The sequence below is a fragment of the Stegostoma tigrinum genome, chromosome 1 (genome assembly GCF_030684315.1).
Source record: "Stegostoma tigrinum isolate sSteTig4 chromosome 1, sSteTig4.hap1, whole genome shotgun sequence".
Lineage (NCBI taxonomy): Eukaryota > Metazoa > Chordata > Chondrichthyes > Orectolobiformes > Stegostomatidae > Stegostoma > Stegostoma tigrinum.
In genome coordinates, this window is record NC_081354.1 from 166,070,979 (window position 1) to 166,098,570 (window position 27,592).

The 27,592-nt window shown below is 42.8% G+C and overlaps 1 protein-coding gene across 1 annotated transcript in view; it reads right to left on the reverse strand.

Annotated features, from left to right (window-relative positions):
• The window catches only part of maea (macrophage erythroblast attacher, E3 ubiquitin ligase), a 157,457-nt gene that overhangs the window by 68,216 nt on the left and 61,649 nt on the right, over positions 1-27,592 (reverse strand). Inside the window, exon 4 of the mRNA XM_048545241.2 lies at positions 14,274-14,396. Within this exon, the coding sequence (XP_048401198.1) occupies positions 14,274-14,396 (123 nt within the window). The remainder of the gene's footprint in view (positions 1-14,273; positions 14,397-27,592) is intronic.

Genomic DNA, 27,592 nt, shown 5'->3' on the forward strand with positions numbered 1-27,592 from the left:
TGCTCAGCTCAGTACTACATCATTATCCCTTTACTCTGAGACTGTGCCCTTGGGTCCTAGTCTCTCCCACTATTGAAAATATCTTGTCCACATTCACTCTGCCCAGGCCTCTCGGTATTCTAAGTTTCAAGTGAAACCCACCTTATCTTTCTTAACTCAGAGTACAGACCAAGAATCCTCAACTGCTCATGTGACAAGCTTTTCATCTCCAGGGTCATTTTTGTACATCTCTTCTTGGCTCCTGCCAAATGACAGCAGATGCTTCTTTAGATAGAGAGCTCAAAGCTGCTCACAAATTTTATAACTTCAGTAGTACGCATCTCTGTTCTTTTATTCCAGCCCTCTTAAAATGAATGTGAACATGGCATTTCTTTTCTTGACTCCCAAATTCCTCTATGGTCTAGATTTCCAAAGCCTTTTCTTACTTTGAAAATAATCTCTGCCTCTATTCTTCCTACCAAAGTGCATAACCTCACAATTTCCCCACATGGTATTCTATCTGAAACTTCTTTGCCCACTTTCCTAGCCTGTCCAGGTCCTTGTGCGATTTTCTCACTTCCTCAAGACTATCTGTCCCACCAGTTATCTTTGTGTTATCTGTAAACTTAGCAACAATGCTCTCAGACAACACCTATCTGGACAAAAGAACTAACAAGACTAGTTGTGGTGCCCAATACAGATCCTGTGGAACTCCCACTTGTCTCCAGCTGCCATCCTGAAAACAACCCCTTTTCATTCCCAATAAAAACTGGAAGAACTGCGAATGCTGTAAATCAGGAATGAAAACAGAAGTTGCTGGAAAAGCTCAGCAAGTCCAGCAGCATCTGTGAAGGAAAAAACAGTTAACGTTTTGCATCCAGTGACCCATCCTCAGAACTGCTTCCAAGTATTCTGCAATGTCATCCTTAATAATGGACACTAACATTTTTACCAATGACTGACTGAAATCTGTCTAACTCATCTACCATTTGCTATCTTCTGCCTCCCTCCCTTCTTAATGGGTACATTACATTAGCTATTTTCCAGTCCTCCAAAACCGTTCCTCACTCCAGGAAGATCACCACCAATGCCTTCACAATCTCCTCAGCTATCTCCTTCAGGGGTGTAGTTAATTGGGTTCAGGTGATTTATCCACCTTCAGACCTTTCAGCTTCCTTAGCACATTCTCCTGAGCGATGACCAGCACACTCACCTCTGATGCCTACCTACCATTAAGTTCTAGTATGTTGCTGGGGTATTCCACCGTGATTGTGATGCAAAGTATCTATCAATTCCTTTGCCATTTCTTGGTTAGCCTTTATACTTTTCCAGCCTAATTTTCAGCAGATCAATGTTCACTCTTACTTTTGTTAAGAAGCTTATCCTTTGTGACTTTTAAAGGCTTTCCAGTAATCTTCACCACACTATGCTTTTTCTTTTACTATCATACTGTCCCTGACTTCGCTTGCCAGCCATGGTTGCCTCCTCCTTCCCTTGATATGTGTTTTCTTTCTTCCTTGGAATCAATTTCTACCATGTCTTCTGAATTACCCCCAGAAATTCCTGCCATTGCAGTTTCACTGTCTTCTCTGCTAAGCTCCCCTTCCAACCAACTCTGGTCAACTCCTCCCTCAAGTCTTTGTAGTTACCTTTAATTAATTGTAATACTATTAAATCAGATTCCAGCCTTTTCCTCTTAAGCTGCAAGGCAAATTCTGGTCACTGCCCCTTTGGGTTACTCCATTTTAAGCTCCCTAATCAAATCTGCCTCATCGCACTTCATTAAATCCAGAAATGCATGTTCCCTAGAGGGCTCTACCACAAGCTGTTCTTCAAAAAGAAACCCTTTTCTTCAGATCTGCTACCAACCTAATTTTCCCAGGCCACCTGAATACTGAAGTCCCTGTGATTATTGTAATGGTGCCTCTCTTCCATGTCTTTTCTATCACCTGATTTATTTTCTCTCTCAACATCCTGCCAGAAGGCCTACACTTAACTTACATCAAGGTTTTTTTTTGCCTTTGCAGTTTCCTAACCATTTCCTGAACCTGTGATTCCTGATTCCAGATTCCACAACCAGGGAAAACATCCTCCCCGCATCCAGACTGTCCAACTCTGTGATAATAAAAGAGTGGAGCTGGATGAACCCAGCAGGCCAAGCAGCATCTTAGGAGCACAAAAGCTGACGTTTCAGGCCTAGACCCTTCAGATTCCGAAACGTCAGCTTTTGTGCTCCTAAGATGCTGCTTGGCCTGCTGTGTTCATCCAGCTCCACATTTGGTTATCTCGGACTCTTCAGCATCTGCATTTCCCATTACCTCTGTCCAACTCTGTTACTGTTTTATAGATTTCATCAGATACCCTCTTGGCTTTCTAAACTGGAATAACCACAGGCCCAGTCAAACCAATCTCTCCTCAAAAGACAGTTCTGCCATTCCTGCAATGAGACTAGTGAACCTCTGCTGCACTCCTCTATATCCTTTCTTGGATACAGACCCCAAAACTGCATGCCACACTCCAGGTGTAATCTCACCAAGGCCCTGTACAACTGCAGTAAGTCATGCCTGCTTTTGAACTCATTCTCAAACCAAATTTTGGTTGGGAGGTGGGGGGAACAGAACTAGCTGCTCAACGTTTTAGGTCTCACTGTTTTACATGAGAAAGAGAAGGAGGCGAAAGAGCTGCATTACTAATCTAGGAAAATGTTACATTTTCACTCAGGGAGGACACACTTGAGAGCTCATACACTGAAGCAATAATTGGTAGAGCTCAAAAATACAAAGGGTGCAGTCACTGATGGGATTAGATTCCCTACAGTGTGGAAACAGGCCCTTTGGCCCAACAAGTCCACACTGCCCCTTGAAGCATCCCACGCAGACCCATCCCCCTTTAACGCACACACCCCTAAACACTACAGGCAATTTAGCATGGCCAATCCACCTAGCCTGCACATCTTTGGACTGTGGGAGGAAACTAGAGCACCCGGAGGAAACCCACGCAGACACAAGGAGAATGTGCAAACTCCGCACAGACAGTTGCCCGAGGCTGGAATCGAACCCGGGTCCCTGGCACTGTGAGACTGCAGTGCTAACCACCCAACAGCTACCGAGACACTGATGAACAAACATATGGGTAGATTATGGGAAGATGTAACAACAGGGTTCCCACAGTTTGTGAATTCAAATACCCCAGTTTGACTGTGTCTTCCTTACTGCAAGTAGTTAAACAGGGCAGAATTTACATGAATTGAAGAGAGTTTCTTGAAACAGCATGTGCATAGTCCAAAGTAAAATGCCGTCCCTACTACCTATGACGAGAGTTCACACCCTGACACTAGTCTACATACCACTCCATGCGGATGTGAAGAATGCCCTAGACAAGATTTACACTGCCATAAACACCCTACATATAAAATTCCCCAAGGCCCTATTCATGTGGCCAGTGACTTCAACCAGGCCAACCTCAAGCGAGTGATGCCAAAGTAGCAACACATCTCCTGTCCCACCAGGTGACTGCAAATTCTGGAGCACTGTTACATAAGCAAAGATACATACTGTTCCATGCCCTGCTCACACTTTGGAAAATGCAACCATGGCACTTCACAAAAAGTAGTACAATACTGGTCCAGGGCAGTGGAAAACCATCGCCAGGACTGTTCGGAGTCGATGGACTGCACCGTGATCAAGAGTTCAGCGGAAAACCTAGACGAGCATGTAACTGCAGTCATGGCCTTTATTAGCAAATGTGTGGAGGACTGCATACCAAAGAATCCAACTGTTGCCCAACTGTAAACTTGGAATAAACCAGGAAATCTACTCCCAACTGAAGATCTGATGTGCAGCTTTTAAGTCGAGTAAACCGGGCCAATACAGAAAATCCAGATGTGACCTCCACAAAGGCATCAGCGATGCCAACAGGCAGTACTGGACCAAGCCAGAGGCCCAAACCTACCAAACAGATTCCTGCTGCCTTTTGTAAGGCCTAAATGAAATTATGGGATACCAAATATAACAGTGCAAGACAGTGGACAAAGACACATCCCTCCCTGACGCGCTCAATGTTTTCTATGCTCGGTTTGAGCAAAATGCCAGCAGCATGGTCATGCCTGCCCTGACAGCCCCAGACAAATCTGTTTCCCTCTGTCACCGCTACAGACGTAAGATCGAGCTTCCTGGGAGTCACCCCAGGCAAATGACGAGTCTGGATGGTGTCCCTTCCCAAGCACTAAGATCGTTTTTAGGTGGCAGCAGCATGAACCAGAGTGCCGACGGGAAGGTAAGGTCGTTTATTTGGGTATAAAAACTCACCTCGTGCAGTCGGAAGTAATATATTTGGGCCGTTGCTTCAGTCGAAACACTACTTAAGTAGTGTCTTCCACCCACCCACCTCCTCTAACCAAAAAAAAGGATCTGAACGCTGATTTGGTAGGATTACTATTTTTTTTTCCTGTTTCAATAGTCGGTGCGTGAATTTAGAACAGAGGAATGGTTGCCAGGGCAGTTGCATGCTCCTCCTGTAGAATGTGGGAGGTAAGGGTCACTACCAACGATGCCGCTGACTACATCTGCGGGAAGTGCACCCAGCTCCAGCTCCTTGGAAACCACGTTAGGGAGCTGGAGCTGGATGAACTTCGGATCATTCAGGAGGCTGAGGGGGTAATTGAGATGACTTACAGGGAGATAGTCACACCTCATGTACAGGAAAAAGGTAGATGGGTTACAGTCAGGGGACAGAAAGGGAACAGACAGACAGTGCAGGGATCCCCTGTGGCCATTCCCCTCAATAACAAGTTTACCGTTTTGGATACTGTTGGGGGGAGGGGGAAGAGAGAAAGAGTGGATGACTTACCAGGGGTAAGCCATGGGGTACAGGTCACTGGCACAAAGTCTGTACCTGTTGCTCAGAAGGGAAGGGGAGACAGGAGGAGAGCATTTGTCAGTGGGAACTCCATTGTTAGGGGGACAGAGGGGAGATTCTGTGGGAATGAGAGAGGCTCACGACTGGTATGTTGCCTCCCAGGTGCCAGGGTCTATGCCGTCTCGGATCATGTTTTCAGGATTCTTAAGGGGGAGGGGGATAAGCCCCAAGTCATGGTCCACATAGGCACCAACGACATTGGTAGGAAAAGGGATGGGGGAATGTGAGGCAGAAATTCAGGGAGCTAGGGTGGAAGCTTAGAGCTAGATTAAACAGAGTTGCTACCTCTGGTTTGTTATCCGTGCCACGTGCAAGCGAGATGAGGAATAGGTAGTGATCACATTTGAACACGTGGCTGCAGGGATGGTGCAAGGAGGAGGGTTTCAGATACCTGGATAATTGGGGCTTGTTCTGGGGTAGGTGGGGCCTCTACAAAAAGGATGGTCTACACCGGAACCAGAGGGGTACCAATATCCTGGGGGCTGAATTTGCTATAGCTCTTCAGGAGGGTTTAAACTAATTCAGCAGGGGGATGGGAGCCTGAATTGTAGCTCTGGTGTCCAGGAGGTTGAGAGCAGTGAAGTCTCAAATAAGGTTGTGGAGTGTACCAGCAGGCAGAAAAGTGGTTTGAAGTGTGTCTACTTCAACGCAGGAGCATTCGGAATAAGGGGGATGAACTTGGAGCATGGATTGGTACCTGGGACTTCAATGTTGTGGCCATCTCGATGACATGGATACAGCAAGAACAGGAACAGTTGTTGCAGGTTGCAGGGTTTAGATGATTCAGTAACATCGGGGAAGCTGGTAAAAGAGGGGGAGGTGTGGCATTATTAGTCAAGGACAGTATTACGGTGGCAGAATAGACATTAATGAGGACTCGTCTCCTGAGGTAGTATGGGCTGAGGTTAGAAATAGGAAGGGAGAGGTCACCCTATTGGGAGTTTTTTGTAGGCCTCCGAGAAGTTCCAGGGATGTGGAGGAAAGGATCGCCAAGCTGATTCTGGACAGGAGCAATGGTAACAGGGTAGTTGTTATAGGGGCTTTAACTTTTCAAATATTGACTGGAAGTGCTATAGGTAGAGTACGTTAGATGCATCAGTTTTTTTCCAATGTGTCCAGGACAGTTTCCTTACACAGTACGTGGATAGGCCAACAAGAGGTGAGGCCACTTTGGATTTGGTTCTGGATAATGAACCAGGCCAGGTGTTAGATTTGGAGGTAGGTGTGCACTTCAGTGATAATGACCATTGTTCGGTTACGTTTACCTTAATAATGGAAAGGGATAGGTATTTACCGCAGGGCAAGAGTTATAGCTGGCGGAAAGGCAATTAGGCAAGATTTAGGATGCATAAGATGGAGAAGGAAACTGCAGGGGTTGGGCACAATTGAAATGTGGAGCTTGTTCAAGGAACATCTAATGCGTGTCCTTGATAAGCATGGACCTTTCAGGCAGTGAGGAAGTGGTCAAGCGAGGGAACCATGGTTTACTAAAGAGGTTGAAACTCTTGTCAAGAGGAAGAGGGAGGCTTATGTAAAGATGAGGCTTGAAGGCTCAGTTAGGGCACTTGAGAATTACAAGTTAGTCAGGAAGGATCAAGAGAGAGCTGAGAAGAGCCAGGAGGGGATATGAGAAGACTTTGGCAGGTAGGATAAAGGAAAACCCTAAAGCTATGTCTACTGATGTAACAGGTCCACAGAGGATGCCATATCCCTAGCCCAGCTCTCCTCCCTGGAGTATCTGGACAAAGACACCTATGTCAGAGTCCTGCTTGTTGACTAAGGCTCCACATTCAACACCATTATCCCCTACAGACCCCCTATCCTCTGCAGCTTTCTGACCCACGGGCTATTAATGAAGCTAGGTAACTGCACTGCCTCCACAATAACACAACACTGGAGCTCCCCCAAGGATGCATCCTCAGGTCCCTTCTCTACTCCTTGTACATCCACAACTGTGTTGCCAAATTCCAAACAAAACACCACCTACAAGTTCACTGATGACACCACTGTAACGGTGTGGATATCTAGCGACGAGTCAAAATTACAGAAGGGAGATAGAGGGCTTGGTGACATGGTGAAATGAAAACAATCTGTCGCTCAATGTTGGCAAAACAAAATAACTGATCTTTGACTGAAAAAAGGAGGAGATCACACTCCCATCTACACCAACGAACCTGAGATGGAGGGTGAACAGCATCAATTTCCTCAGTGACAAAAACCGACGACCTATCTTGGTTTTCCTCAAGTAGATTCAGCTGTCAAGGCACAACAACTCTTTTTCCTCAGGTAGCTCAGGAAATTTGGCATGTCCATTTGGTCCTTCATCAACTTCTACCGATGCACCACTGAATGAGGTAACTGGCCATTGGATAAACGAGAGAGGTTGTGAATTTAATCATGGGGGGGGGAAAAAAAAATTGGACAGGGCCAATGAGGAATTTAAACAAAGCAAGCAAGAACTCAAGCAGGGAATTAGGAGAGTAAGAAGGGGTCATGAAATGACCTTGGCAGGTAGGGTTAAAGACAACCCTAAGGTATTCCATGCATACATTAAAAATAAGAGGATAAATAGTGAGAGGGTTGGACCAAGGACAAATAAGTAAACTTGTGCTTGGGGGCACACAATATGGGTGAGATCCAAACTGAATCAATATTGGACATAGAGGACAGTGAGACTTGTGTGGAGCGTGCTAATATGCTCGGGCATTTTGAGATCAAGAAAACAAAGTGGTGTTAGGTCTCTTGAAGAACATTAAAGTGGATAAGTCCCCAGGGCCCAATGGTATCTGCCCAAGGATATTGAAAGAGGCAAGAGAAGAGGTTGCTGGAGCCTTGACCAAGATCTTTGTATCCCTGCTAGCTAAAGGAGAAGTTCCAGAAAGCAGCAAGCAGCTAATGATTTTCCTCTTTTCAATAAGGGAAAGAGGGATAATCCAGGAAACTATGGATTGGTGAGTCTCTCAATGACTGGGAAGCTATTGATGAGAATTCTTAGAGATAGAATTTATGCCCACTTGGAGAAGCATGGCTTTGTGCATGGCAGGTCATGTCTTACTAACTTGATTGAATTTTTTGAGGATGTGAAGGCGGCAAATCGAGGAAGGTACAAGAGCAGATGTTGCTTATATTGATTTCAGAAAAGCTCTCGACAAGGTCCGTCATGGCACATTCATCCAGAAGATTAAGATGCACAGGGTCCACGGTGACTTGGCCACATGGATTCAGAACTGGCTTGCCTATAGATGGCAGAGGGTAGTGGTGGAAGGTTGTTTTTCAGACTGGAAGTCCATGACTGGTGATGTTCCACAGGGATCCCTGCTGTTTGTAATGCATAAAAATGACTTGGATGAAAATGTAGATGGATGGGTTAGTTTGCAGACGTCACAAAGATCAGTGGAGTTATGCATAATGCGGAAGGGTGTCAAAGGATCAGCTGCAGATATGGCCAGAAAAATGGTAGAGTTTAATCTAAAAAAATTGGGGGATCAAATGTCAAGGAAATGTACACAGTCAACGGCAGGACCCTGAGCAGCATTAATGTACAGAGGGATCTTGGGGGTCAAGTCTATTGCTCCCAGAAAGTAGCCACATGAGTGGATAGGGTGGTAAAATGGTATGCTTGCCTTTATTGGTCAGGGCGTTAAGTACAAGAGTCAGCATGTCATGGTACAGCTTTATGAGACTTTGGTTAGGCCACACTTGTGTATTGCATTCAATTCTGTTGCCACATTACAGAAAGAACGTGGAGGCCTTCGGGGGTCAGGGTGGGGGGCGGTGCAGAAGTGGTTTATCAGGATGCTGCCTGGATTAGCTACAACGAAAGGCTAGGAAAACCAGGACTGTTTTCTCCGGATCAGAGACTGAATGGAGACCTGACAGAAGTCTACAAAATAAAGAGATACATGGATTGGGTTGGCAATCAAAATCCTTTTCCCAGGAGTTGGAACATCTAAAACTATGGTGTATGCATTTAAAGGTGAGACAAGAGCAGAGGGGCAAGTTACTTTTTTTAAAATCACAAAGCAACAGGTGTAATGTGTTGCCACAGGTGTTGGCAGAGGCAGATACGATAGAGATATTAAAGGGATTTTTAGATAAGCACGTGAATATGCAAGGATTGGAAGGATACAGACCAAGGGCAGGCACCAGGGATTAGTTTAATTTGGCGTCATGTTTGGCACAACATTGTGGGCCAAAGGGGTCATTCCTGTTCTGTACTATTGTCTGTTCTAATCCTCATTCAATGAAAGCCAGTATACCATTTGCCTTCTTAACTGCTTAATTCCAGCTGCATTTGTCTGCATACTTTCATCAACTGGTGTAGAAGGGCACTCACTCATACCTTTGCACATCCACATTCCCTGTAAACTACCATTTAACTAATGTTTTGCCTGAATGTGAGTTTGCTCGCTGAGCTGGAAGGTTAGTTTTCAGACGTTTCGTCACCATTCTAGGTAACATCAGTGAGCTGCCGACGAAGCGCTGGTGTTATGTCCCGCTTTCTATTTATCTGGTTAGATTTCCTTGTGTTGGTGATGTCATTTCCAGTTCTTTTTCTCAGGGGATGGTAGATTGGCTCCAAATCAATGTGTTTGTTGATGGAGTTCCGGTTGGAATGCCATGCTTCTAGGAATTCTCGTGCATGTCTCTGTTTGGCTTGTCCTAGGATGGATGTGTTGTCCCAATCAAAGTGGTGTCCTTCCTCATCTGTATGTAAGGATACGAGTGATAGTGGTTCATGTCGTTTTGTGGCTAGTTGATGTTCACGTATCCTGGTGGCTAGCTTCCTGCCAGTTTATCCAGTGTAGTGTTTGTCACAGTTCTTGCAAGGTATTTTGTAGATGAGCTACAAATCGTCTCAAAATTCGCTAATATTTTGCCTGTTTATTACACTCAAATGAATTCGCATTTAGCCACGTACTGCATTTGCCATGGGCTGCCCACTTAAATCAACTTGTCTAAATCACCTTACAGCCTCCTTGCATCCACCACTCAACTCTGTCAGGCCAGTTTTGTGTCATCAGCAAACTTGGTGTTGCATCTGGTTCCCTCATCCAGCTCATTTAAATATAGTGTGAATGGCTGGGACCTAGCCACTGATCCCTGGAGTTAAATAATTGTCACTGCCTCCCACCTGGAATAAGACCCATTTATTCCCACTGTTTCCTCTTGGTCAGCTATGTCAACACGTTAGTCCCTACCTTGTGCTTTAATTTTGCACACAAGCCTCTTATGTGGGACCTCAAAAGCCTCTGAAAATTCAAAGAAAATCTCATTCATAGGTTCTTCCTTATCTATTTGATGAGTTACATTCTATATGTAAAAAAACTCCAGCAGATTTATCAAGCATGATTTTCCCTTTATGAAACCAGACCAACTTTGTCCAATCCCGTTAATGCTTTCCAAGTGCTCTATAACTTTTATCATACATTCTGGCAATTTCCACATTTCTTATGTTAGGTTACCTGGTCTGAATTATATTTTTCCCTTTCCATCCCTTTTTAAATAGTGGGTTTGTGTTTGCAATCTTCCAATCTGTAAGAACTGCCCAGAGTTTATATAATTTTGGAAGATGAACACGAAGGTATCCAAAACCAAAAAAAACACTGAAGAACTACAGATGCCGGAAATCAGAAACAAAAATAGAAATTGCCAGAAAAACTCAGGTCTGGCAGCATTTGTGGAGAGAAAGCATATTTAACATTATGGGCCCAGTTCTGAAGAAGAGTCATTGATAGGGTAGATTGATCTGAGAAGATCAGCACAACATCATGGCCAAGGGGCCTGTCCTCTGCTGTAATGTTCTATGTTTTTTTTTCCAAAAGAGTCACAGGACCCAAAAGGTGTCTCACTCTGGCAAACACTAATGTAAAATAATAAATTAAATATTTGAAAACTGTTTCTTTTCTTTAAACAGAAATCAAATTTTGTCAAAGCTTTTCCTCTTGAACACATATCTTTATATTGCACAAACTCAAACGGTGCAAGACAGACACTCAGGTCCTGAAAAGCGCTGATTCTACCTCAGCTTCTACTTTCAGAATAACCGATCTCAAAAATTTGAGCAGGTCAAGCCACCCGTTGAATGTTGCTGATATGCGATAGCAACACGAGCAGTGTTCCCCACTAACAGTTAGCTGCTGTCAAGCCAAGGCAATGTTCGGCTTATCAAACAACTAAATACTACTGTGTATCAGTCAGTGTCAGTGTGATAACCAACTAGGTAAGACTTTAAGTCCCAAGGGTTGGTGGATCATATCAAGCAGTGTATCCCTTTAGCTGTTTCTAACAGGATATAGACCATACTCAATGCTACACTTGTCCCGACACCTCCCCCCTTTCCCCCATCCCAGGCCCCAAGACAACATTCCACATCACGCAGATGTTCACCTGCACATCCGCTAATGTGATATACTGCATCCGCTGTTCCCGTTGTGGCCGCCTCGACATCAGGGAAACCAAAAACGGAGGCTTGGGGACCGCTTTGCAGAACACCTACGCTCAGTTCACACTAAACAACGGCACCTCCCAGACACGAACCATTTCAACTCCCCCTCCCATTCCGCAGAAAACATCCCATCCTAGGCCTCCTGCAGTGCAACAACAATGCCACCCGAATGTTGCAGGAACAGCAACTCCTATTCCGCTTGGGAACCCTGCAGCCTAATGGCATCAATGTGGACGTCACAAGCTTCAAAATCTCCCCTCCCCATGCCGCATCCCAAAACCAGCCCAGCTCGTCCCCATCTCCCCAACCTGTCATTCCACCTATCCCCTCCTCCCACCTCAAGCCCCACCCCTATCTCCTACCTACAAACCTCAGCCCGCCCCCTCGACCTGTCCATCCTCCCTGGGCTGACCCATCTCCTCCCCACCTACACTCACCTTTAGTGACTCCATCCCCACCTCTTTGACCAGTCTGTCTCCTCTCCATCTGTCTTCTCCTCTATCCACCTCCCCCATCTCTCCCTATTTATTTCAGAACCTCCTCCCCCTCCCACATTTCTGAAGGTGGCTCTAGGCCCGAAACATCAGCTTTCCTGCTGCTATTATGCTGCTCAGCCTGTTGTGTTCATCTAGCTCTACACCTTGTTATCTCTGTTGTCTTGTTGCGGTTTTGTTAGAAATCATTTTTATAGATTTTTTCCTTTATTTTCCCTGATTCATCATTCTCAAGTCCTATTTTATAACTATATATTTCTCGCTATCAACATCCTTCATTATGTTATTTATGTCCTCCTGCCCTATTTTCACTTATCCGTGGTGCTTATATTTAACTAATTTCTTTACAGTATTAAATGTGAATTTATATTTAAAGACTAGGAAATTAAATTATAAGCATTACAGTAAATGGGAAAACATCTGGTTTGAGAGAATAGTGAAATACTTCTTTGGTAGCCCCTCAGGGTTCAGAATGACTTGCATCCACTGCAGAGTCGTGGGTTACACAGGGGCTGAATAGTCTGGTCTGGAACTGCAGACTCTTACTTGGGTGGGACAGACTAGATTCTCTGTGCCCTTTCCATTGCTTGCACTTGGCCTCCATGTGCTCCACTTGGTGTTACTGAAAATGGTTGGCTACTTTGCAGATGCTGCTTCTCCAATTTCTCTCGGTGCAAGTGATTCCCATGTGGCAGCGAAGATTTTGCATTTCTTCAGAGGGGCTTTCAGGGTTTCCTGGTAGTGTTTCCTCTGCCCTCAGTGACTGCTTACCATTGCAGAACTTCAAATAGATCACTTATTTGAGGAGTTGTGTTAGATATGGAGACAATGTGGCCTACCCATTGTAGCTGATTGTGCACAATCAGTGCTTCAATTCAGTGGGTGCTGGTTTCTGAGAGAACACAAACATTGGCATACTTTCCCTGCCAGTGAATTTGCAGAAATTTGCAAGGCAGCACTAGTGATAACTCTCCAGATTTGATATGTCTGCTGCACATAATCCATGTTTCTGATGCAAACAAAAAGGCGGGGGGGACCACTGTTGACAACAAGCCTGGTGCTGGGTTTGAGGTCATGGACTTGGAACACACAGTACCTGTGGCATTCGAAGGCAGGACTGGCACTTTGAAGCTAAAGTTAGATTTCTTAATCAACATCGACTTGATTGAAGAGGCGGTTCCTGAGGTAAGGAAAATGATCCATGTTGTCCAGAGGCTCACTGTGGATTTTGATGGGTTGAGGGTAGTGTAGCAGGAGTGGCTGGGAAAGAACCTGTTTTCCAGAGGTTTAGTCTGTGACCTGTTATCTCAAATGCTCAATGAACGCATCGATGATGGTTTGTAGCTCAGTCTCAGTGTGTGCATACACAGGCACTGTCTGCGCACTGCAGCTTGATGATAGAAGTGGACATGGTTTTGGTTCTAGCGTGGAAGTAAAGGTTGAACAGTTTCCTGCTCATCCTGTAGGTCCTCTCCACCCTGGCTCAAAGTTTCATGGAGATGGGGCAAACTGTTGCAGTGAGGAAGATGAACCCTTACTCAATGCCAGTTGACACCTTTACAGAGTCTGTGGTATGATCTGTTAGTGAGTATCGTGGCTTGCATGTCATCATGAAGCTGGTGGAGAACAGTCACTAAGACACAAAAATAATACACCGCAGATTTTCTTGAACAACAGAAGCGTATCTCAAAAAAGTAGTAAAATAAAAGCAAAATATTCTAGAAAGTTAGCAATATCTAAACACACAGCAAAACAGTTTCAATCTGTGGTGACACTACCCATTACAGAGAAAACCTCAGGGAAATTACAATCGCATATCTCAGACTAGGCAATAGCCTCGTGGTATTATCATTGGATTGTTAATTCAGAGCCCCAGGTGTGAATCCCACCATGGTAGATGATGGAATTTCAATTCAATAAAAAAAAACCTGAAATTAAGGGAAACCATTTGACCGAGCTAACTTGTTCCCTGGTAAAACACTAGACTTGTTTCTGAATGCAAGACTTGCTGTCTGCCGAAGTGAACAACTTGCTTCTAAGCTTCACGTTTACATGAACTTCTTCATTGTAGATTCTCCTGAACTGACAACAAAACTAATAGTCTTTCACATTTTCTTTCCAGTCATGAACACCATAGAATATGCATCTATTCATAAACACAACCATCTCTCACATACTGAATGAGGTGTCTATTCTAGACGGACCTCGAACCTCATTTCTTTTTAAAAATAATAACTGTTCACAAAAATAGTTTGTCTTCTACAGCTGTTAATGTAAGTAATGTTTTCTATTATTCCCTTAAGAAAACTGACTAAACACACAATTAGAATCATTGAACCACAGCAAGAATTTTCAGCTGGTCTTCAGATGCAGCCATCATAACACACATACGATTGGCTAATAGTTAACATTTACAATTTATTTTGAGAACGCACCTTCATTTTCCTCAGCCTTGATTTGTTGTCATGACACCAGGCCAGACAAGTCGCTGTCTCTTGCCTTTCAAGTGATTCTTCCACCTCCTTTGCTGTAAGAAACATGTCAATATTCACCAAGTCCTAGAAGAGAGATCAAATGAGTACAATGAAATCGATTATGTCTCACTAATTATGGACAAAATATACAGCAACCAGATCAGTGCATGTGAAGTGCTCCTGCCTATCCTTAGACACACTTTTTACGACAGGTTGTTTCTGCTTTATGGTCCAAGTTCTAAATACTCTATCAAATAAAAAATAATTGAACTCAACTTGGAAATGTATCACTGAATCCTGGAATTGCCTTGATAAGACATTGTAGGCCATCCTATCACAGGACTTCAGCAGCGCAAGGCAGCAGCTTGCCACCATCCTCTCAAGGGCAGTTAGGAATGGACAATAAATGCGGCCTGCAGGCGATGCCCATGCACCACAAGTGAATAATTAAAACAAACTTAACTGCGTGAACTTGGTCTGATGTTTCATCATCTTTCTTCCAATCTTCATGTGTATTCACAGCAGTGAGTAATATTGCGAAGACAATAAGATATTAAAAACTAAATAATTTGATTGATGAAGAGCTTATGAAAACAAAAAGACAAAACCAATTTATAGAACTGAAACTGATCCCAGGTCCGTGTACCCTCAAAAAAGCACTTTAAAAGGTGTGTTTTCTTTTGAAAAGACAGAAATAAGCCATGTCTGATCTTCACTCAAAAGCTCTTGAATCTCTCCTTCTATTGTCACATATCTTTGTGTGCAGGTGTGGCAAGAAAAATGTGATGGAATTGAGGAGAGACACCATTTTCTAAGGTAATTTAATGACCAACTTTCCATCCTCAAACATTTAATGGCTATTAAGCTCCGTAACTGACTTAAACTAACATATGCTGAACAAACTTTCAAACAAAATGTGAAGTGCAGAAGACCTTTGTTTTTATTTTATTAGGTTGAGAAGACCTACATTTTGCCAAATTTAAAAATAATAACTGTTCACAAAAATAGATTGTATTGTAATTATTTGTATTGCTGTCCGATCCATTTATTTTAATAAGTATCCCTAACCACGTTTTTACCCATTCTGGAATGGTTGAGTTTTGTTATTTATACTCAACACAAAATGTGACTTATCTGTTAACAAAAGCCACTTGTGTGGATAGAAAGAGCGATCACAGGTATAGTTATGGATGCTACTTTTCTAGAAAGTGTCGGCGCTTTCACTGTTGGAAAGGAAGCCAAAATATTTTTATGTATACTAGGCAGTGTCATAGGTGGTGCTCGTGAGGTTCAAGCATTTTAAAGAACTGTTCAGAAGTTGTATAATACCAGATTCAAAGCAGTGGTTCTGATCAGTTATGCAAAAACTGCCTTCATGAAAGAAATTACGAAGAAATATGATCGGTTATGACCAACATGACTAGTTCTTATAAAGGGTCACTGGACTGAAAACATTAGCTGTTTCTCTGCTACATATGCTGCCTCTGAACCTTGAAATAAAAACAAAAGAAGTAGAGCTTGATGCACAATACCTAACAAAGTTGGCACTGAAAGTGGTATAATTCAAATTGAATCTCAAGTTTTTCATGTGGTTGAATAACATAGAATTTATTCTTTTAGAAAATAAAAAAATTTAAAAGTGCAGAAATCAAAAGAAATTCTGCAAGACCAAGGAAACAGTCTAACTCTGCTATGGACAACATTCCCATTCTTGGCACACAAAGCATTGAGAGCAAGGAAGGAAGGCAACAATGAGGTCCAGAAACAGGAATACCACAAAGGCCCAAGATTTCTCTCCCTGGTCATATTCCACATTCAGGGAATTCATCGAAATTGCTGTGAACCACTTCTCATTCACTCAAAATTTAAAAATAACCACATGCTCATTGGGTAGAAATTGAGAAAAAGCTACCAATACAGGAATTGGAAACTTTACAACACCTTTGTGCTGCTGCTTCAGAGAATGATAAATTTTACAGTATGGAAAGAGATCCTTTGGCCCATCATGTCCATGCTGTTCAAACATTTATCTATTCTAATCCTACTAACCAGCACTTGAATGGTCACTGCACACAAGGCTACAAGCTAAGTCAACATCTAAATTGTTGTTAAACATGGCAGGTGTGCACCTCTAGCACCCTTCCAAGCAGTTCTGGATCTTCTCAACGTCTTGCTCCTTACTCTAAAACTAGGCTGTAAGTAATTGACCCTCCTTCTAAGGTGAAACGTTTCTCTATCTACCCTGTCTATGCACATCAACTGGATATCACAACCACTCCCCAATCCTGAGAGTTTTCTCTGCTGTAATGAAAATAACCCCAGCCAATCTAGGTTCTCTTCAGCACAGGTAACATTTACACCCTCTTTAGTGCGACTACATCCTTCTGGGTGGCATCCAGGATTGCACACTGCATTCCAGCTGTCATATGCAGCTCCATCATAATATGCTTGCTCTTGTATTCAATGCCTTAACTAATAAGGCAAGCATTCCGTATGCCTTATTAACCAGCAACCCACAATTAGAAGTTACTACATACCTCTGAAGCAGGTGGGATTTAATCTCAGGCCTCCTGGCTCAGAGGTAAGGCACCCCACATATATTCTAAGTATTATAATCAACAAGTTTGGACAAGGATAGTCAGCATGGCTTTTTAAAGGGACAGATCACATTTAAATAAATTCAAAAAAGGTGATTAATAGACAACATGAGTTTCAGAGGCTTTTCACAAGGTCTCCTATGGCAGACTGGTTAAGAAGCCAGAGCGAACTGGATCCAAAACTGGCTGAACAACAGAAAGCAGAGGGTAATGGTCAAAGGGCATTTTTGTAACTGGAAACCTCTGTCCACAGAATTCCATGGGTACCCTGTTTGTTGTATAGATTAACCATCTAAATTTGAGTAAAGGAAGTACGATGAGTTGGCAGACATCATGAAAATTGGTGAAGTGCTAAACTGTGAGACTGAAGGACGATAAGCAGGCTGGTCAAACGGATTGAACAATGGCAAAATGAGTTTAATCCTGCAAAGTGAGAATTGATACAGTTAAGGAGGAATAAACAAGGCAAGGAAGTTAGCACTGCATAGAAGAACTGTAGTGAGGTCAACCCTCAAGACATTAAACAACAACTATTTACATAATGCCACTGCAGAGACCAAATTTAGAACATGAGATTAAAATAGATCATAGTTTGATGCCTAGTGCTGATATAATGGGTCGAAGAGCTTCTTTCCATGTCATGACGACTATGACAGGTTAGAAAACAAGTTTGGGAGAGGTGGGATCTGAACCCAGGCCTCCTGGCCCAGAGATATGTACACTACTACAGCATCACAGGAGCACCCTCTCAAATCCACAAGCCATCTCTTTGCTATTTATTTTAAATCAACCTGGGCGGGGCGGGGGGGAAAGGTGGGAGAAGAGGATCAAAGCAACAGCACCTTAAAAGAAGGGAGGAAGTGAGTGCAAGGACTGCGTGGGAGGAGAAAACAACGGAGCGGTAGACCTGTGCAGCCAATTATCTCTGGACGTCAGAATCCTACTAAGGAAAATAAACAAACAGTGAAATTCACTGTTGGGGCCAGAGGAAGTGTTGCAGTCTAGTACACTATTACAACATTTAAAAGGTATTAGGATGGGTATACAAATAGTAAAAGGTTTAGAGGGATATGGGCCAAATGTGGACAAATGGAAATAGATTACTTCATGATACCTGGTCAGCATGGACAAGTTGGACCAAAGAGTCTGTTTCCATGTTGTACAGCTCCATGACTTTACTCAGACGTGTTACAAAATATCTCTGAAACAGGTGGTACTTGAATCCAGACCTTCTAGCTCTGGAGGTAGAGGCCGTATCACTATGCCACGTGACCATACCCACCTTACTCAGTCGAGTTGTTACCCAATTATCCCTTAATTAAAAATAACCAGCACCTGCTTTGTTTCACTTGCTATCCATGCCAGACCCCACTGCATTATAACAGATTCACTTTTTCCCCCCCTCTTAAAAATTACTAACAGGGTAGACTGGCATTGATCTCCAACTCATCATTGTCTACAGGAATAGTGCCAGACAACTGGAGGATAGCTAATGTGGTTCCCCTGTTCAAGAAGGGGAGTAGAGGAGAAAATATGAGTCGTAATTTACCAGTACAATGAATAGTATCCAATGACTGATAGCAAGTCTTCCTGAAATCCTTGAACAATACATTGGTCACAAGTAACACTGAATATCTTGCTCGAATTCCAAAGTCACTGGTTAATACAAAGTTTCAGCAGATTTTAGAAATATTAACTTATTTCTTCATGACTGGGATCCTATTCTGAGGACTGTCAACAAAAACTGAAGTGAAACCAGGGAAACAGTAAAAAACAAGCACTGTCTCCAGCAGTGTCCAAAAATCACTATCCTGCCAAAACTCAGTTGGAACAGTTTCCACCCCCCCACCCCCGCCACCTTTCTTCCCAATCAAGATGGTCTGTGGCTGTCTGGTTAGTTCCAATCCTCCCTTGATTGATCAATTCAACATCCAACTAAAAAAGCAATTAAATTACAGAATCAGAGCCATAAAGATATCAGTATGGGAAACAGACCCTTTGGTCCAACTTGTCCATGTAGACCAGATATCCTAAATTAATCGAGTCCCATTTGCCAGCTTTTGGCCCTAATCCCTTGAAATCCTTCTTATTCATACAAGCATCCACATGCCTTTTAAATGTTTTCATTGCACCAGCCTCCACCACTTCCTCCGGCAGTTCATTCCATCCATGCACCACCCTCTGCGTGAAAAAGTTGCCTCTGAAGCCCCTTTTAAATCTTTTCCCCTTTCAGCTTAAACCTGTGCCTTCTAGCTTTGGACTCGCCGACTCTCAGGGAAACAACCTTGATTCACCTATCCGTGCCCTTCATGATGTTATAATCCTACATCAGATTACCCTTCAGCCTTCTGTTAGAACTGCAACTCAACCTCAATTCTCATTGTCTGTTTTTGTATTCAGTTTGAAAAAGAGACCCCCGAGGGCTTCCACAGCTTTGCTAATCAAAACCTGCCATAATTAAAGACCATTCTTGGGTTTCTCAGAAATAGCTAACCTCTTCAGACTTTCATGATGGTGTAACTTATCAGTTCTGCTACAATCCCTAAAAAAAGTTTCGTTTCAAGTGACTTTGTATTTTATTTAAATATGGCAACCAAAACTATACACAGCAGCAGTAATAAACCTAGAGTTAATTGTTAGAGATATTTGCCTCTGAAATTGATTAGTTTTATGACCCCTACCATAATCAGTTATTTCCGTACAATCAGAAACTTAGTTCACAAAGTGAAATGGCTCTTGGGATTTTACCAATTACCCTTTCAGTAATCGTCTTAATCAGGTGAATCACTGTCAGTGCAACATTAGCACTCATTTTCAGAATGGTGGAGCTTGAAATTAATTATAAAATAACACAGCACGGAAACAGACCCTACAGTCCAACTCGTCCATGCCGACCAGGTTTCGCAAACTAAACTAGTCTCATCCACCTGCGTTTCACCCATGTCCCTCTCAACCTTTCCTGATCATGTCCTTGTTCAAACATCTTTTGATTGTAACTGCCTCTAACACATCTCTGACAGGTCACAGAGTTACAGTCATCCAACATGGAACACAGAAAAATATAGCCCAGGAACAGACCCTTCGTTCAAACATACCGTAGATGCTTTAAAACATACATGGTGGAACAAGGTATAAATAAATTCAGCACCAGACACTGCAATACTGGTATCACAATTTGACAAGAGCACACCTCACTCAAAATTATTATTCAAATGAAGTCAGGGAATTAGCTGTTAAATTGTTTCAAGTAGAAAAGGTGGCATTTATGCAAAGTCAGTCAGTCAGTCACTTTTATACTAACTGAATGTTAAAACTGATTTTTGTTAAAGCAGTTTTTAAATTTTAAGTTATTCATTCTTTAGCTTCTATTAGTCAGGACTAGCATATGGATGTACATGGAATAGTGTAGGTTAGATGGGCTTAAGATCAGTATGACAGGTTGGCACAACATCGAGGGCCGAAGGGCCTGTACTGTGCTGTAATGTTCTATGTTCTATGTTCCTCATTGCAACTACCAGTTTAATGTGATTTAAATTTTAAAAAGAGCACAAGATTTACATTTAGCATAGCTACAATAGAAAACAATGTCTCAATTTTTATCTACATTGTTAACTTGTCCACGGTCTATTCCCTCCCAGGTACTAACTTCCTCCAGTACCATAATCTTACAAACATTTGTGCACTCTGAATTCTGATCACTTGCACATTACCAACAATTTTTGCTCCACAAGTAGAGGTTCGGCATCCAGGACTCAATGTATGGAAATTCCTCATTTTCTAATAACAAGATGTGCACATGCTGTTAACTATCAAACCAAAGTCTGAGAGACTGCAATTAGTACACAAACACAGCAATTTCTTAACAATTATGACTAATTTGACAGGGAGTTCAACACTTCATGATGCTGTGGGCAAAGTGATGCACTCCTTTTTAGAACTAATGGCCATTCCCAACTCTGATAACATTTTTCCTGAAACTACCAAATACTTCCCATGTTTACAACGGCACCATAATTTAAAAAGTGTCTTTGTTTCGCCAGCAAATTCTGGCTCTGAATGCCTCAGATTTATACTATATGAATTTGATTTCAGATACAAAAAGTAATTGTAAATTTCAAATTCTTTTAATTGCTGCACAAGAAAAAATTATAGCTTTATTCTCATCATGTTTTATTATTGTTCTAATCTATAACCGTTGTACTAGAGCTGCGCTATCACTATATTAAATGAAACCTGAACATGATACCCCACCTGGGTGAGGAAATAAAAATTTATAACAAGAGTCAAATATGGAATTTCACTTGCCTCGGGTCAGTTTACAGTTGATATACAGTCCTGTAGTTCAAAGACTATGTACAGAGTCAGCCACAAATGAATTAAAGAGTCATTTAAGATTATCAAATCAAATACCAAACTACTTTGCAAGCAGTTTATACAGCCCGCAAGTTTAAAATGCTATTTCAAAAAACACCTTGAAGTAGATTTCCATGAGCTCAAAATCCTCAAAGCAACATACAAACACTGAGGATTTATAACGTTACAAAGAGGTCTGCAGGAAAATTTATTGTTCACACTGCTTTAAACACTATTGTTTGAATGTCAGAAAAGGTAAAAGTAATAAAACTAATTTTGTAATAATTTTGTATGAGGTCAAGTATAAATCCCATGATATGAGTCATATACTAAGGAAACATCGACCTTTTGATCCATCAGTCCACGCTGATCAGGTCCCAAACTAATCTAAGCCCAACTGCCTGCGCGTGGCCTATATCCTTCCAAACCTTTCCTATTCATTAACTTATTCAAATGTCTCTTAAATGTTTTAACTGTACCTGCATCCATCATTTTGTCTGACAATTAATTCTGAATCACCATAAAAAAGTTGGCCCTCGTGTACTTTTGAAATCTTTTTCCCCTGGCACCTTAAAAATACGGTCCGTAATTCTGAACTCCCCTGGCCTAGGGAAAAGGCCCTTTTCATTCACCTTATCTATGCTCATGATTTTATAAACCTCTAAGGTCACCCCACAACCTCCAAAGCACCAGTCAATGAAGTCCCAGTCCTGGAAACATCAGAAAATCTTTTGCGAACCCTGTCCAGTTTAATAATACCCTTCCTACAAGAGGGCAACCAGAACTGCACACAGTCCTCCAGAAGAGGTTGTACAAGATATTGTTAAAACCTCAAAAGCCTCATATACCTCAAAAAGAGTGAGAATGGCAGCATGCTGAACACATTCTTAACAACCCTTTCTACCTGTGGCACAACTTCTAAAAATTATGTACTGAGATCTCTCTAGTGTACAACACTACCCAGAGATAGCAAGAACCGCAGATGCTGGAGTCAGAGTCAATACAGTGTGGAGTTTCATCAGCTCTGATGAAGGGTTCCTACCCAAAATGCTGACTTTCCTGTTCCTGATGCTTCCTGACTTGCTTTGTTTTTTCAGCTCCACACTGTGTTAACACTACCCAGGGTTATGCCAATCATTATACAAGTCCTGTTCTTGTTTGTGTTACCAAAAAATGTAGTACATCACATTTATTCACTTTAAATTCTATTTGCCACTCCACAGCACATTGACCAAATTGACAAATGGTTTACTTAAGCATGTTGAAAGAATAAAGCATTAAAATTCTCCATTCAAATCTATTACAACAAGGTAGTTAATGTATTACAATGGTGAAAGAAGAACGCTTCTTCCTGAAGGGACTTGCAGGTAATTTCCTCTTAATTCTTTGCCAGCAATGTTGATACTTCATCGTGCAACTTTCTAATCCACACATTCATTTCCCAACAACTTCCATCTTGTCGGCCCTCATTTCTATATGTTGTCCAATTGCCCATCTTTATTCATCAACAACATGGTGGCTCAGTGGTTAGCACTGCTGCCTCACAGCTCCAGGAACACAGATTTGATTCCACCCTCAGGTGACTATGCGGAATTTACACATTCTCTCCATGTCTGTGTGGGTTTCCTCTCAGTCCAAAGATGTGCAAGCAAGGTGGATTGGCCATGCTAAATTGTCCATAGTGTTCAGGGATGATAGATTAGGTTGGTTATAGGGACATGGGTCTGGGTGGAATGCTCAGAGGTCAGTGTGGACTTGTTGGGCCAAATGGCCTGTTTCCACACTGTAGGGATTCTATGAACTGAAGTCATAAATATCTTTTTATCAAAGTTAGAAACACAGGATACCAACAGGCATACAGACATGAAGACAGAACCGAAGACAGAACCAAAGACAGCGAGGAGTAAATCGGTGTACAAGTAAACCCTCAGAAGGGGGACATAAAACCCAGATCCAGGTGCACTCAGTTGCATGGTTTACAATAAGCGTACCGAAAAGTAAGTGCAGAGAGGCCAGCATCCCGTCACCAAGTCACCCTTTATTAACTTGTGGCCAGCCAGCGTGGAGTCAGTTCCTTGAACTGATAAGACGCTAAATCTCCTGGTTGTGCGCATCAGTCAGGGCTTTCCTGATGGATTAAGAATCCTAATCCAGGACCTCAGTCAACAAGATCCAACTGGTTGCAACACCTACTAGTACAAAAGGTAGGGGTCAAGTCATGCAGTAGTAACACCCCTATTTCTGGACCAGGAGTCCTGGATTCAAGCCCCACTTGCTCTCTGGGTGTGTAATGACATCTTTGAACAGGTGGTCTGATTAGCAAGTTTGCAGATGACACAAAGATTGGTGGAGTAGCAGAAAGTGAAGGGGACTGCCAGAGACTACAGCACAATATAGATAGACTGGAGAGTTGGGCAGATAACGTTCAATCCAGGCAAATGCGAGGTGATGCATTTTGGAAGATCTAATTCAAGAGTGAACTATACAGTAAATGGAAAAGTCCTGGGGAAAATTGATTTACAGAGAGATCTGGGTGTTCAGGTCCATTGTTCCCTGATGGTGGCAATGCAAGTCAATAGGGTGGTCAAGAAGGCATATAGCATGCTTTCCTTCATTGGATGCGGTACTGAGTACAAGAGTTGGCAGGTCATGTTGCAGTTGTAGAAAACTTTGGTTTGGCCACATTTAGAGTACTGTGTACAGTTCTGGTCACCAGATTACGAAAAGGAGGTGGATGCTTTGGAGACGGTGCAGAGGAGGTACACCAGGACCTTGCCTGGTATAGACGGCGCTAGCTATGAAGAGAGGTTGACTAGATTAGGATTATTTTCATTAGAAAGACGGAGATTGACGGAAGGACCTGATTGAGATCTACAAAATCATGAGGGGTATAGACAAGGTGGATAGCAAGAAGCTTCCCCCCCCCCCAGAGTGGGGGAACTCAATTACTAGGGGTCATAAGTTCAAAGTGAGAGGAGGAAAGTTTAAGGGAGATATGCGTGGAACGTTCTTCACACAGAGGACGGTGGGTGCCTGGAACGTGTTGCCAGTGGAGGTGGTAGACACACACACGATAGTGTCTTTTAAGATGTATCTGGACAGGTACATGGATGGGTAGGGAGCAAAGGGATACAGACCCTTAGAAAATAGATGATAGGCTTAGACAGAGGATCTCGATCAGAGCAGGTTTGGAGGGCCGAAGGGCCTGCTCCCATACTGTAATTTTCTTTGTTCTTCTTTGAACTGCTGCCTCACATGGAGGAATGATACCCTCCGTCATGCTGAACGGAACAGACTTCAGATGGAGTAGCAACTCAGAACTAGGGATCCATGATGTGTTGTGGATTTCCTGGAATCAGATAGGCCAGGTGGGGCAAGGAAGAGGTGGTTTACTTCCTTGGATAAAAAAAGGACAGTGAGCAGCATGTGTTTTTGGTAGTCTCAGAGCTTTGCTTTCATAGGCAAATTTATTTCCAGCTTCCTGAAATCTAAAATCTACCACGAATGAATTTGAACTCCTGTTCTCCAGAGTGTTCGGCAAGTAACATAAGCAATTCACTGCCATTCAGAGGAGAACTGGGTTACAAACATGCCCAAGTCTGAAGCATTGCATGAACGCAGAAGCAATTAGCAATTAAATATTTTTAGTTTAAATATTAATTCAGGATTTTGCAATCTTTTATCAGATAGGATGATAATTACAAGCCTTGTAGAATGCATCCCTGAGAAGTTAGTCAACATGACTGTTTCAAGGTCATACTCTAAATGACAAATCGAGTGAACTTAACAAAATTGTACTGCTGGAGCCGTGAAGTCTCTATCATTACAGCTGTACTCTCTGCTCACTTCCAATTATCTTCAAGCAACAGCCTTTTATTTAGAAAACACCACCTTTACTCTACCCCTTGCAACCAAAGCCAACATCTTATTCACCTTAGATAAAAAGGAACTGCAGATGCTGGAGAATCCGAAATAACAAGGTGTGGAGCTAGACGAACACAGCAGGCCAAGCAGCATCTTAGGGGCACAAAAGCTGATGTTTCGGGCCTAGGCCCTTCATCAGAAAAGGGGGGAGGGGGAAAGAGGGTTCTGAAATAAAAGTAGGGAGAGTGGGGGAGGCGGATCAAAGATGGATAGAGGAGAAGTTAGGTAGATACGCAGCGGGAGAGAGATCCCCTGAGGTTCGTCTGGAGGGAGGAGGGTAACTTTTTCAGGATAGGCATCCTTAGAAGAGGCTTCACAGTGGGGTTTAAACCTTGGAGGATCTCTGTCCTGCCGCAACTCTAATTTCTTCAGCCTTGAAACTGCTCGACCACGTCCTGAAGCAAACCAGGTACTACAGCCACATCTTTCTTAGTCCCTGCCTACGGAACCAGATCATCCCCAATGAACTAAAGCTTTCCTGCTCCTCAGATGCTGCTTGGCCTGCTGTGCACATCCAGCTCCACACCTTGTTATCGTATTCACTTCCTCACTATCGGCTGTACCTGCACACTAACTGAGATTCTTATACAAGGTCAGTAAAAGCCCTTTGCTCTGCATTCTGTCTGTCACTTGGGTTAAAAAAAATTTACTCTTCTGGCTGTTGCTATGGGCAACCTCACATTTTCCACATTATCCTCTGACTGCCAACTTTGTCAATTCACTGAACCGACCTATGGCTTTTTGCAGGGTCTTTGGATCATCCTCACAGCTTCATTCCTACCCCTGTATTAACAGCAAGTCCAGCAACATCGCAGTCCATCTCGTCATCCAAATAATTGATACACCACAAAATGGCAACTCGTGGAAACTGCACTATTTATCAAGCTGAAAGTTACGCACTTATACTGACTCTCTTTCTGATTAGGAGTAGAGGTCAAGAAGGTGTGCAGCGAACTTCTGAGTCGGGGGGACGGGGGGGGGGGGAGGAGTGAAAGTGACAGGGAGTATAGAGTTAAATGGAAAGATAAGCAACAGGACAGCATGTGTACAGGTGAGTTGAAGCTCGAGGCACCCCTAGGAATACAGCAAAAAGGAAGGATAGCTTAAGACGTCTTAAGACTTCCAATATCTCTAATAATGATAAAAAAAAGTTAGCATTAAGGCACTTTATCTAAATGCTTGTAGTATTCGCAACAAAGTAGATGAATTAATAGCACAAATTCTCTTGAATGATTATGATGTGGTAGGCATCACAGAGACTTGGTTGCAGGGAGTTCAGGGCTGGCAGTTAAACATCCAAGGATTCACAACATATCGAAAAGACAGGAGGTGGGCAGAGGGGGAGGGGTTACCTTGTTAGTTAAGAGTGAAATTAAATCTACGGCAGTGAATGACATAGGGTCAGAGGATGTGGAGTCTGTGTGGCTGGAGTTGAGGCACCACAAAGGCAAAAAAACTATAATGGGAGTCATGTACAGACCTCCTAACAGTGATCAGGACCAGGGGCGCAAGATGCACCGAGAAATAGATAAGGCATGTCAGAAAGGCAAGGTCACTGTGATCATAGGGGACTTCAATATGCAGGTGGACTGGGTGAATAATGTTGCCAGTGGATCCAAAGAAAGAGAATTCATGGAATGTTTGCAGGATGGCTTTTTGGAACAGTTTGTGAAGGAGCGCACAAGGGAGCAGGCTATTCTGAACTTCGTGCTATGCAATGAGCCTGACTTTAAAAAACACCTTAAAGTAAGGGAACACTTAGGAGGCAGCGATCATAATATGGTAGAGTTCAGTCTGCAGTTTGAAAGCGAGAAGGCAAAATCGGATGTAATGGCGTTACAGTTAAATAAAAGGTAATTACAGGGGCATGAGAGGGGAATTGACGAAAATCAACTGGAAGCAGAGCCTAGCGGGGAAGACAGTAGAGCAACAATGGCAGGAGTTTCTGGGTGTAATTGAGGACACAGTACAGAGGTTCATCCCAAAGAAAAGAAAGATTATCTGGGTGGGATTAGACAGCCATGGCTGACAAAGGAAGTCAGGAAATATATCAAAGAAAAAGAGACAGCCTATAAAGTGGCCAAAAGCACTGGGACATCAGAAGATTGGGAAGGCTACAAAAAACAGAGGATAACAAAGAGAGCAGTAAGGAAGGAGAGGATCAGATATGAAGGTAGGCTAGCTAGTATTATTAGAAATGATAGTAAAAGCTTCTTCCAATGCGTAAGAAACAAACAAGAGGCAAAAGTAGACATTGGGCCGCTCCAAACTGATGCTGGAAGACTAGTGATGGGAGATAAGGAAGTAGCTGAAGAAATCAATAAGTACTTTGCGTCAGTCTTCACAGTGGAAGATATGAGTAGTATGCTAAAAATTATGGAGAGTCAGGGGGCAGAGTTGAGTATG